The 12821-nt window shown below is 35.6% G+C and overlaps 2 protein-coding genes across 2 annotated transcripts in view; one reads left to right on the forward strand and one right to left on the reverse strand.

The window, feature by feature from the left end:
- Positions 1-2405: 2405 nt before the first annotated feature.
- On the forward strand, positions 2406-9409 carry c17h6orf62 (chromosome 17 C6orf62 homolog). The gene is made up of 5 exons (XM_073822424.1): positions 2406-3903; positions 3991-4167; positions 4338-4463; positions 5321-5455; positions 8121-9409. The coding sequence occupies exons 1-5, from the start codon at positions 3775-3777 to the stop codon at positions 8244-8246; spliced, it is 693 nt and encodes a 230-aa protein (XP_073678525.1). The 5' UTR covers positions 2406-3774; the 3' UTR covers positions 8247-9409.
- acot13 (acyl-CoA thioesterase 13) overlaps positions 9407-12821 on the reverse strand; it is a 6272-nt gene continuing 2857 nt past the window's right edge. The window contains exons 2-3 of the mRNA XM_073822416.1: positions 10669-10682; positions 9407-9615 (exon numbers count right to left, since the gene is read on the reverse strand). Coding sequence (XP_073678517.1) covers positions 9459-9615; positions 10669-10682 — 171 coding nt within the window. The 3' untranslated portion in view covers positions 9407-9458. The remainder of the gene's footprint in view (positions 9616-10668; positions 10683-12821) is intronic.

Genomic DNA, 12821 nt, shown 5'->3' on the forward strand with positions numbered 1-12821 from the left:
TCTCCTCCATACTTCATCACGGACAGTTCGCAAGGCAAACTGGATGATTACAGGTCTGGGCATCCTGTTGGTAGCTGCATCGTTCTTCTTTCCCAAGCGGTGCACTGTGTCGACTGACTCACGGAGTTTCTCCACTGACACCGGGATCACTCTTGTAAGGATGCCGATCACAGTCTCTCTTGTATCCTCTTTGTCTTTTTCAGGGAGGCCCATCAGTCTAAGATCCCACCTTCTCTTATATCTGGCTTGCTCCAAACAGATCTGCTTCAGTGATGCATTTTCTTTTTTCAACAGTAACATTTCTTCCTTCACTTTGCTTATTTCTTCCTTATTTTCTCTCACTGCTTGTGTGTTAGCTTCCATTCGACTTTCAAAAGCTTTCAGTCTGTCATCTTGTTCATCAAATCTCTTTATCAAAGTTTGTATTGCATCTAAGATGGTTTCATTTGTTATCTCACCCGACTGTTTTCCCACATCTTGATTCTTAGGTTTCATTTTCTTGGGATTAGGGCTAGGCAAAGGTGTGTGGTCATGAGACATTTTCCGATTTTCTAACTCCATTGCCTCTATTTCATCTTCCTCACATGCCTCACGCAGGGCCGTCAGGTTATAGTCGTGGTCTGTTAAATGTTGAGCTTTAGCCGCTTTGCTAACGTTAGCCATCTCGTTCGCGTTGCAGAAAAAGAAAAAACGAGTAGAGGTGGTCAGCTTCGAAAAACAAAACTCCGTGGGGCTGAGATGTTGTTCGTGCAATTCTTATGTGAAGTTGCTGGTTTTTTTCTGTCGGTGGTTAAATGTTTAGGACGATTTCAATACTTTAATAACGAAGCCTGCAAAAAACGCTACCGCTCACTCCGCCATCATAACTCCTCTATCTGACTCCGGATTTCGCGCGGATAGAGAGACTGACATAAACAAACAGCACACCAAAGGATATTTAATATTTAATTTCACTTATAGAATATTATAATTTCTATCCACTTCGCAAAATATTTTGTGTGTGTGTGTGTGTGTGTGTGTGTGTGTGTGTGTGTGTGTGTGTGTGTGTGTGTGTGTGTGTGTGTGTGTGTGTGTGTGTGTGTGCCTAGTATTCATCACGTTGTGGGGACCAAATGTCCCCACAAGGATAGGAATACCAGTAGATTTTGACCTTGTGGGGACATTTCTCAGGTCCCCATGAGGAAACAGGCTTATAAATCATGCACAATGAGTTTTTTTGATGAAGTAAAAGTGTGCACAATCTCCTGTGAGGGCTAGGTTTAGGTGTAGGGTAGGTGTAGGGTAGGTGTAGGGCCATAGAAAGTACGGTTTGTACAGTATAAAAACCATTACGCCTATGGAATGTCCCCATAAAACATGTAAACCAGTGTGTGTGTGTGTGTGTGTGTGTGTGTGTGTGTGTGTGTGTGTGTGTGTGTTTAAAATAAGCACTATGCACAACTGAATAATGCGTAGGTAGGCTATATTGACTATTTTGAATGTTAGGCTAAATATTTATTACAGTGTAGTCGAATGATGACTATAAGTTTTTATCGAATTGATTGAGAAATTCATTATGTCCGTGTCTACACTGAATTAACTAGTCAAAAGTTTTTGAACAGTAAGATTTTTAATGTTTTAAAGAAGTCTCTTTGCTCACCAAGCCTGAATTTATTTGATCCAAAGGACAGCAAAAACAGTAAAATTATGAAATATTTTTACTATTTAAAATAACGACTTTCTATTTAAAAATGTTATTTATTCCTGTGATTTAAATGCTGAATTTTTAGCATCATTACTCCAGTCACATGATCCTTCAGAAATTATTCTAATATTCTGATTTGCTGCTCAAAAAACATGTATTATTATTATGTTGAAAGCAGCTGAGTATATTTTTTCAGGTTTCTGATGAATAGAAAGTTCAGAAGAACAGCATTTATCTAAAATAGAAATCTTTTGTAACATTCTAAATGTCTTTGTCATCACTTTTAATCAATTGAAAGCATCCTTGCTAAATAAAAGTAGTATTTTATATAATTTCAGATACATGCTGATCTTTTAATCTTCCTATTTATCATAGTATCCTGAAAAAAAATTATTCAACTCTTTTAAATATTGATAATAATAATAATAATAAATGTTTCTTGAACAGCATATTAGAACGATTTATAAAGGATCATGTGCTAAAAAAATAGATTTCACCAGAAATAAATAACATTTTAAAATATACTTAAAAAGTTTCAAAGTACGTCAAAGGTTTGAGACATACTGTGCAAAAACAAGACGTTTAAACAAAACGTGTCCTAGCAGTGCCCTACATAAATCCAGCTGACAGCAGTGCGCGCTGCCGCGCTCCTCCTCTGTCACATGTGCACAGCTGCGTGACGCGCATCGGCCATTTTGAGTTGTTTGTTCAGCGAGGAGCGCTTGTTATTTTCCAGCCAAACGTAGATCAAAGGTCCGAAACAGTCGAAAGAATCGCTCGAAAGACATTTCACCCTTTCTTTCCATCATTATGGGTCCACCGCGATGCAGATCCCGCCGTCTGTTACCTGAGAGAACGGAGGACTTCGGTCGGTTTGTCAGTTTATCTTGACATGGCATATACGGGTGTGTGACGACTGTGGAAAAGCTCGAAAACAAACGGGAGACCATCAAGCTAAACCTCCGCCGAGGATCGATCCATCCGGAGCGGGGTTTTCTTTTGCACTGAGCTCGGTATATTAAGACGTGTTAGGATTGTTTTGCAGTACTTGCTCGGATCGCAACGGGCTTGGAAGACAACTCGAGAAAAAAATGAGGAGAAACAATAGTTAGCCAGTTAGCCAGCCACGCATCCAAGCCAGTCTCTGCTAGCATCGCGATAACAAACATAAAACAGGCAAAAACACAAAATGTAACTGTCGGTTTATTGATGAATACTAGGGTATACTCATACTGGGTAAAAAAAGAAATGTAGCTCCCTTCAACCAGGTTATCAGTCGGTGGCGTGTGTGTGAATTCAGCTTAGCTAGCATTAGTTTGCTAGCCGGCCACAAAATAAAAGCCTCACAATGAAACTCAACCGTGGCAGGAGAGCTCGTGGGCCCATTTTATGCCCTTAAATCCCAAGATGTCCAGCAAACTCTGTGTTCTTACTCAGTGCCAAGATCTCATGGCATCTGCATTTCTCTGCCATGGTTGTCTTTCTCACCTGTCATTCAGATGTGCTTTTATGAGACCGTTTATTCAAAGACATGGATACAAGCAAGAGTCAATCCTGGAAGAGACTTTCCAAAGTCAAATCTCTTGGTCAGCTTTTTAGATAACTTTAAACCAGATTTATTTATCTAAAGACAGGGATCTGTCCCCTCACACACGGACACAAACACAAAACTGTCGGTATGGGCTTTCAGTGTAGCAGGCATTTGTGTTTTCTGTCCTTTACTCAGTGATACAACAGTTTCTCATATAAAAAAACAAATAGTAATTGATCAGGTCGTGTTATATGAGTGGTTTCTTTTTAGTTTACACTTAGCCTCGGCTTGTTTGTCTGTTTTAAAAATGGTGTAACACATCAAAACTTAGACAAGTGCAAACTTACTTGGCCCAAGTGCACTACCCATATTGATTAAAAATGACTTGATTTGATTTAACTTTGTTCTTTAATTCAAATTAGTATGTACTGCTGGTAGTGCTTGGTTATAGCTTGTTTAGTTTTTAAAAGGTTTTGAAAACCACATAGTCTACAGTCAAGGAAATAAAAAGCGAACAAAAATAAAAGTCTGCTTAAGGAAAATAGTACTGTCCGTAACAATGGGAGACCCAAATTCTCGCCGGAATCAAACAAGAAACCGACTCCGTGCCCAGCTACGGAAGAAACGAGAATCTCTGGCTGATCAGTTCGACTTCAAGATCTACATTGCCTTTGTATTTAAGGAAAAGGTACGTTGAGCTATTCTCTGTGAAGCTATTTGGGAATTGACTGTTTGCATGTTATTATACTAATATGCCTTTTCCCACTTCTCGCAGAAAAAGAAGTCTGCACTCTTCGAAGTAGCTGAGGTGGTACCTGTGATGACCAACAACTATGAAGAAAATATCCTTAAAGGCGTGAAGGATTCAAGCTACTCCTTAGAGACTTCTTTAGAACTTCTCCAGAAAGATGTGGTGCAGTTACACGCGCCTCGTTACCAGTCGATGCGTAGAGTAAGTGTTGGCACACAATGCGGGTTGCTTTTGACATTGTCAGTTGAAGATTAAGCTGCTGTCAGCTGTATTACAACCATAATGGGCTGTCTTGTCTAAAAAGCCATGTGTCATCATGTTCGAGGTCACTTGCTGATTCGTGTCTCACTGGCGTTTCTAAATCTGTACAGGATGTGATAGGTTGTACCCAGGAGATGGACTTTATCCTTTGGCCCCGCAAAGATATTGAGAAGATTGTCTGTCTCCTGTTCTCCAGATGGAAAGGGGCTGAACATGAACCATTCAGGCCTGTTCAGGTATGTATATGTAACTTCTGCCAAAAAAATGTTGCTTTCTTATTATTCCAATAAGGATTAGTTCACATCCAGAATAAAAATTTCCTGATAATTTACTCAACCCCATGTCATCCAAGATGTTCATGTCTGTCTGTTTTCGGTCAAAAAGAGGCTTTTTGAGGAAAACGTTCCAGGATTTTTCTCCATATAGTGAACTTCAGTGGGGATCAGCTGGTTGAAGGTCCAAATTGCACTTTCAATGCAGCTTTAAAGGGCTTTAAACGATCCAAGCTGAGGAATAATCTAGCTAAATTATTATATAAATTATATACTTTTTAATCACAAGTGCTCATCTTGCACTAGCTCGACTTACACTGACCCAGTGTTTGCAAAGCAAACATACAAAAGTCAAACTACAAAAAGAGGTAAAATAATGATGTTGACCTTTTGACCATACCTTTTTATGGGTGCGCATTGCAGAGCTAGTGCGATATGAGCATTTGTGATTTAAAAAGTATATTGTTTTTTTTTTTAAAATGACTGATCGTTTTACTAGATAAAACCCTTATTCCTCAGCTGAGATTGTGTAGAGCCTTTTGAAGCTGCACTGAAATTTTAGTTTTGACCTTCAACCCATTGATCACCATTGAAGTCCACTATATGGAGAGAAATCCTGGAATGGTTTCCTCAAAAACCTTAATTTCTTTTCGACTGAAGAAATAAAGACATGAACATCTTGGATGACATGGTGAGTAAATGAAAGTGAACTAATCCTGTAACGCCAAGTTATTAAAGTGCATTATTTGCACAATGGGCATGAATGATGCATAACCTGTTTATAAACGAAATGTAGTAACGTTTGCTTTTAATGTTCACAGGCCAAGTTCGAGTTTCATCATGGAGACTATGAAAAGCAGTTTTTGCATGCTGTTAGTCGGAAGGACAAGGCTGGGATGGTTATGAACAACCCCAATCAGTCTGTCTTTCTCTTTGTGGACAGACAGCACTTACAGGTTGGTTTGATAAAACATAAAGTATAAAGATGCATAATGATAATTAAGGATTTGCTGAGGGTTACTGGCTGATATTACAGTTTTGTTTTTTTTGTACCAATATTTTGTCTAACAAATTTTTATCTAACACAAGATTGCCTTTAATAACATTGTTAAATATAATCTTTAGCAAAACTCAGTATGAAGATTTGTTGTTCATGCTTTACTTTATAATGTTGTGATGCTTAAATGTGACCTGGTGTTAAGTAGCACAGGTATATTTGTATGGGTCAAAATGATAGATTTTTCTTTCATTCCAAAAATCATTAGGATATTAAGTAAGGGTGCTTTCACACCTGCCTTATTTAGTTCGGTTGAATCGCTCTAGAGTTCGTTTTCCCTCTTGGTGCGATTCGTTTGGGCAGGTGTGAATGTAGCAATCGCACTCGAGTGCGCACCAAGAGCGGACCAAAAAAGCGTACCGAGACCTCCTTGAAGAGGTGGTCTCGGTACGCTTTCAAACGAACACTGGAGCGGTTCGTTTGTGGTGAGAACATGAACCGAACTAGAACAGACCCAACCGTAAAAAGTACTGCGCCTTTTTGGACTAATCCAGCTGCCGTAGTCCGCTGCGCTGTTCATTATGGGATGAGGACAAGTATTTGTTGACAGTTAGCGCTTTAGCAACATAGCCCCATGACAGCTTTGATGAGGTGCGGAGCCTCATAAATTTGGTCTGATGATCATATAGGTCCCAACTTTCGAAAACTCACAAGAACATCACAATCTTTCTCATTGTTTAAGGGGCCGTTCACATGTCGCGCCTAAAAACGCATGGAAAACGCCTGTACAGCTATGATAAGCTGTTTCTCCAACTTGTCAATGCTTTCAATGTTATTAAGGGAAAGGATGAAGCTGATTGGTTGGTTTGTCACATGACCTGCGGTGCGCTTGCAGCATTCTGAAAAGTTGCGATGTTTTTATCTCGATGCGGCGCGTTCGCGAATGGGAAAAAAAGTGCGAGTCGCGACCACGTCGCTTCCATTCTGAGCGCACATACCGCGCGTCTACATTTGAAATAACGAGCTTGAGCGCGCAAAAGACGGGACATGTGAATGGCCCCTAACAGTTTAGAAAATACGTTCAACACACTGATCTATATAATTCTCTATTATAGATCAGTGGTTCAATGACACGATTTGGCCAACGCGTGAGGTGGATGTTGTCACATGACTGCATTTTGGTTCGTTTCAACTGGTTCGGACCAGAGCAATCAGTGTGGTGTGAAAAGGACCCAAAACGGCAGAAAAATGCTACAATGTATCATTTGTTGCTCTTGGTCCGGACCACAGATGTGAAAGCACCCTAAAGATCATGTTCCATGAAGATATTTTGTAAATGTCCTATAGTAAATATATTGTAACTTTTTTAATTTTCGCAATAATTGAGATTTTATTATTATTATTATTTGCATCTTCATATTCCAGATTTTCAAATAGTTGTATCTCTGCCAAATATTGTCCTGTCCTAAGAAACCATACAACAATGGAAAGCTTTTTTTATTCAGCTTGTATAAATCTCAAAATGTACCCTTATGCCTGTTTTTGTGGTCTAGGGTAATTTATTTTATTATGCATGTATGTATTTTTTTTTTTTAATAGACAAAATAATATAGAATTTTAATACTGGGTATTTTATTGGTTATTTAAACAGCGTAGTAATTTTTTTTTTTTTTTTTTTCTTTCTATTGACCAGAATTTTATTCAGTGAATCATAATTATACATATAATTAAACGCCTTATAATAACCTAATTTTCAAATTTTAATAACAGTGAATTCATCATAATTACATGCCTATAATAGCCTAATATTTACTGTATGTTATTGAATGACTTTTTATTTTAATATCGTTTATTTGCAGTAACATAAGTAATTTGAGTTATCAGCATTGGCCAAAGTTTTAATATTGATGAATTCCTAATGACTATACACCTAATATTTAAAGGGATAGTTCAATAAAAAAATTAAAATTCTGAAACTACTCACCCTCATGTCTGTCTAAACCCGTAAGAATTTCGTTCATCTTCAGAACACAATGAAATTTTATTTTTTATTTTTGCTGAAATCTGAGAGCTTTCTGACCCTGCATAGACGGCAACACAACTGACACATTCAAGCCCCAGAAAGGTAGTAAGGATATCGATAAAATGGTACATATGACATCAGTGGTTCAACCTTAATTTTATGAAGCTACAAGAATACATTTTGGGCGCAAAAAAAAATTTCAACAATCTTTGAACAGTCTTCAACACGCATGCATCATGGTACTCTCATGAATGGACATCGACTGACACCAAAGAGAAGAAATTGTTAAAGTCCTTATTTTTTTTCGTCTTTGGACACAAAGTATTCTTGTTTCATAACATTACAGTTGAACCACTGATGTCACAGACTATTTTATCAATGTCCTTACTACCTTTCTTGGTCTAAAATGTGGTAATTACATTGCTGTCAATGCAGGGTCAGAAATCTCTCGGATTTCATCAAAAATATCTTAATTTGTGTTTTGAAGATCATTGAAGGTCTTACCGTTTTGGAATGACGTGGATGAGTAATTTTTCATTTTTGGGTGAACTATCCTTTCAGAAATAGTCTAATGTTGTTTGGTCTCCTCTTACTTCCACAGACTCCAAAAACCAAGCTCACAGTTTTCAAGTTGTGCAGCCTCTGTCTCTACCTGCCGCAGGACCAGCTCACCTGTTGGGGGGTTGGAGACATCGAGGACCACCTCCGTCCATACATGCCTGATTAGGAGAAACGTGCACGGAAGACACCCCTCGAGGCCTCGAAGCAAGTTGTCCTTATCCACACATCCCTCAGTTGAATAGATATGAACTTGTGCTTGGAACTCTCCTTTTTGTTAACCACTCATTTTCATCGTGAGATTTAATTTAGCTCCTTTGTTTGTTTTAAACCCCTCCCTCAACCACCAGTCTTGCTTTGGTTCATCCCATCTCCCCTCTCTCTCTCTGATCAGTTTTTTATTTGAACCTGCATGAACATTGATTTTGAGTGGTTGTTCTCTTGGAGCTGCACCGTCAACAATACCAGTCACCGAAGGAACTCTATACGTTAAGGAAACAAAACAAAACTTAAAAAAAAAAAATAAAAAAAGGAAACCAATGACAGACGTCTCTCACATGTGGTCCTCGTGTGTTGGACTGACTTTAACATCACTGTCATGAGGGATAGTTAACAAGTCTGTTATATTGAGTAGAGTAATGACAATCAGTGACAGAGGACAAAAGAGCCTGGGTAGTCTTCCTCAAAAGGCTTCTATTACAAGGTGAACAATACTTGTTAACTCATTTGGTGTAGGCATTGCTTCTCTTTCAGTTACTGCCTTAGTTTTTGCTGGACATTTTAATTTGAGTGTCATTCCTTGCCTATAATATGACAAACCTTGTTTGCTTTATCATTTCTGGAGGAGTGGTGCCTGATGGGGACGGAGGTGCGGTGTGTGATGTATATCTTAAGATGGTTGACACAAACTGTCTGATGCTGTTGTTTTCTTGGGATGGTAATTGTCACCAATCGAGCAACTCATGCACTATATATACATACGAGCTACTGATACCAGATGTAATCATTGGTGGTGGGTATGTGATGGGAGACTGATGTTCAAGCTTATGTAACTACCTAATGAGAAATTTCGTAGCGAAACTTGAAATGGATCATTACGGATTTGTTTTTCTTTTCTAGACCCTGTTCTGAAAGTACTAAATATTGCAGTGCTTGGGACTTGGTATCTGTAAGCCATCTTGGTCTGTTCTTATGGCATAAAATCTTTACTTTCCCCCCCCTTTTTGAAATTCTAAGTTCACGTTGAAGGGGAAGGTGGGTCTTTGTCTTTATTTTGTTGTACCCGTTGTTTGAATAATTCTTTTGAAATAAACACTGCTGAACATATCCTTACACAGTGCATTTTTATGCTGGACTTTATTATATAACATTATGTACATAATCAGCTACCGAGGTGTTTGGTGTGTCTTCCCTGAGCAATGAGTTTTCCGTTCGCCTTGTTGGTGAGATCTACTGTCGCAAATGCCAAAGTCCGTCCTTGTTTTAAAACCTGTGCAGTGATCAGGACGTCTTCTCCAATTTTAGCTGCATTCATGTATCTGTTAAATAGAAAGCAAACACATTTAAGTTTTAAGGGTCTGTTTTAATTGAGACTAGGGCTGTTTGTCACCAATATTTCACTTGTATTGTCTTAAATCTTAGCAACAAAGTTATTGAACATTTTCCATCATTGAAAAAATACAGTTGAACACTTGTGACAACATGCCCCAATATGTCACAGTAGGAACCTGACATCTAACAAGCTCATACAATTACAAGTACAAATCATAAAACAGCAAAAGTATGAAAACACTATTGCCGATAATTGTTATAAACAAATTGTAGAAATTTTAGGGCTGGCAAGTCAATTAATCGAATCTAAATTTACAAGTTTCTTAAGTAGCACAGGTATTTGTAGCAATGGCCAAAAAAATACATTTTATGGGTCAAAATTATTGATTTTTCTTTTATGCCAAAAATCATTAGGATATTAAGTAAAAATGATCTTCCATTAAGATATTGTGTACATTTCCTACCGTAAATATATCAAAACTTAATTTTTGATTAGTAATATGCATTGCTAAGAACTTAATTTGGACGACTTAAAAAGTGATTTTCTCAATATATATTTTTTTTTTGCACCATCAGATTCCAGATTTTCAAATAGTTGCATCTTGGCCAAATATTGTCCTATCCTAACAAATACATCAATGAAAAGCTTATTTATTCTCTTAAAAAAATTGACCCTTATGACTGGTTTTGTAAGCCAGGGTCACATGTGGGTGTACTGTGTGTATATATATATATATATATATATATATATATATATATATATATATGAATATTCTCATTTATAAATAATTTGTATTATATATAAATGTTACATATAATTTTATATATACACATAAATATACAAAGTACACACACATAAACAAAAAAGGTCAACAAAACTTTTATTTTGGATGCAATTAAACGCCATTAATTGATTTGCCAGCACTACGAAATTTATAACCAAACATTAATGAAAAATAGCCCTAACTGCATTGCATGGTTGAATATTGTCTTTTTTTAAATATTGTCAAAGTATGCAGTTGTGGTTTTATTGTCTTCACTTGTTTATGTGACCCTGGACCACAAAACCAGTCATAAGGTTAAATTTTACAAAACTGAGATATATACATCAATAAATAAGCTTTCTATTGATATATGGTTTGTTAGGATAGGACAATATTTGGCCGAGATACATCTATTTGAAAATCTGGAATCTAAGGGTGCAAAAAAAATCTAAATACTGAGAAAATCACCTTTAAAGTTGTCCAAATTAAGTTCTTAACAATGCATATTACTAATCAAAAATTACAAATTACAAATTACAGTAGGAATTTTATAAAAAATCTTCATGTAACATGATCTTTACTTAATTTCCTAATGATTTTTGACATAAAAGAAAAATCAATTATTTTGACCCATACAGTGTATTTTTGGCTATTGCTACAAATATACCCCAGCGACTTAAGACTGGTTTTGTGGTCCAGGGTCACATATATCAGTTGTACAATATTATGATATTGAAATTATAGTTTGAAGAACAGAATTAAAATGTAAAGACTGTTTTGAGCTAGGTATTTGAAACCAATATACAAACCACTGCATTTATGTAACTACTATAGTAGTTATTCATAATTAGAATCTTTTATTTTTAAATTTTCAATTATATTTTAGTTAAAGTTTTACTAATTTTGCCATGTGCATTTTTTTTATATTCCATTCCATTTTATATATTTTTAAATAAAATATTACAATTTGTAATATATAAAATTCATTCCAAATGCCGAAAACACTTTTATTATTATTATTATTATTATTATTATTATTATTATTTCATACTAAAAAATAAATAGACTATATATATACACTACCAGTCAAACATTTTTGGACAGTAAGATTTTTTTAATGATTTTTACAGAAGTTTCTTCTGCTTACCAAGCCTGCATGTATTTGATCCAAAGTACAGCAAAAAAAAAAAAAAAAAAAAAAAAATATATATATATATATATATATATATATATATATATTTTTTTTTTTTTTTTTTTTTTTTTTTAAATATTTTTAATATTTAAAATAACTGTTTTCTATTTGAATATATATAAAAATTTTATTTATTCCTGTGAATTCAAAGCTGAATTTTTACCATCATTACTCCAGTCACATGATCCTTCAGAAATTATAAATGATTAGAAATTACATTATAAATGTCTTTAAAAAAATGGTTTGGAATGGTACAGTGTGCGATGTTACAAAAAGCTTTTTATTTCAGATAAATGCTGATCTTTGGATCTTTCTATTCATCAAAGAATCCTGAAAATATGTACTCAACTGTTTTAAAGATTGATAATAATAAGAAAAAGAAATGTTTCTGGAACAGCAAATCAGCATATTAAAATGATTTCTGAAGGATCATGTGACACTGAAGACTGGGGTAATGATGCTAAAAAATTAGCTTTGATCACAAGAATAAATTACATTTTAAAAGATATTCAAATAGAAAAAAAAATATTTTAAATAGTAAAAATATTTCACAATAATACTGCTTTTGCTGTATTTTGGATCAAATAAATGCAGGCTTGGTGAAAAAAATCTTAATTCAAAATCTAAAATCTAATATTGCCCCAGTCTAAGGTCCGTGTACTTTTTCATTCATTCATTATTCTATTTTGGAATGAAAGATGAAATTTAAAGAAGGGTGCAGCTTGTTTTTTTGTTTAAAAGAAAAAAAAGCAGAAATGGCTGTATTTTGTTTTCCAAATGTATTGTTGTCATCAAATAATAGTATTAGAAAATTGGACGCATTTCCGATCGTTTTTTAATTTGTAATATTTATTTGTACATTTATTGTATTTCATTTGACTGATCCTATCTTTACCCGGAAGTAAATTACACCGTCGTGCGGGTATCAGTGATGCGCGGGTTGATCCGAAATGAGCGGGTGCCCGCGGTTACGAGTCATCCAAAAATATTTTTAATGATATTCGGGTCCCGGTCGGTCGGGTCGTTTGAAATAAAGATGCCAATTAAACCTTTGTAATTTATATAGTACTAGACACACTTTTCTATGAAATACATAGACCTACACTTTATTGGCTGAATAATATTTACCTTTTGAATGTTGAGCGTTATTAACTGTTGAATAAATGCTGACAAAATGCCCGATTTCCCAACACGTTGAACTGAGCAATGCCATTGTACCATTTTAATAGGCTACTTC

The sequence above is a fragment of the Garra rufa genome, chromosome 17, assembly GCF_049309525.1.
Source record: "Garra rufa chromosome 17, GarRuf1.0, whole genome shotgun sequence".
NCBI classification, from domain to species: domain Eukaryota; kingdom Metazoa; phylum Chordata; class Actinopteri; order Cypriniformes; family Cyprinidae; genus Garra; species Garra rufa.

What these genes read in the sequence shown, in the direction of transcription:
- c17h6orf62 (XM_073822424.1), top strand. Translation starts at nt 3,775, where the DNA reads ATGGGAGACCCAAATTCTCGCCGGAATCAAACAAGAAACCGACTCCGT. An exon ending in CCTTTGTATTTAAGGAAAAG is followed by an intron (nt 3,904 to 3,990) that starts GTACGTTGAGCT and finishes CACTTCTCGCAG; the next exon opens with AAAAAGAAGTCTGCACTCTT. An exon ending in GTTACCAGTCGATGCGTAGA is followed by an intron (nt 4,168 to 4,337) that starts GTAAGTGTTGGC and finishes AAATCTGTACAG; the next exon opens with GATGTGATAGGTTGTACCCA.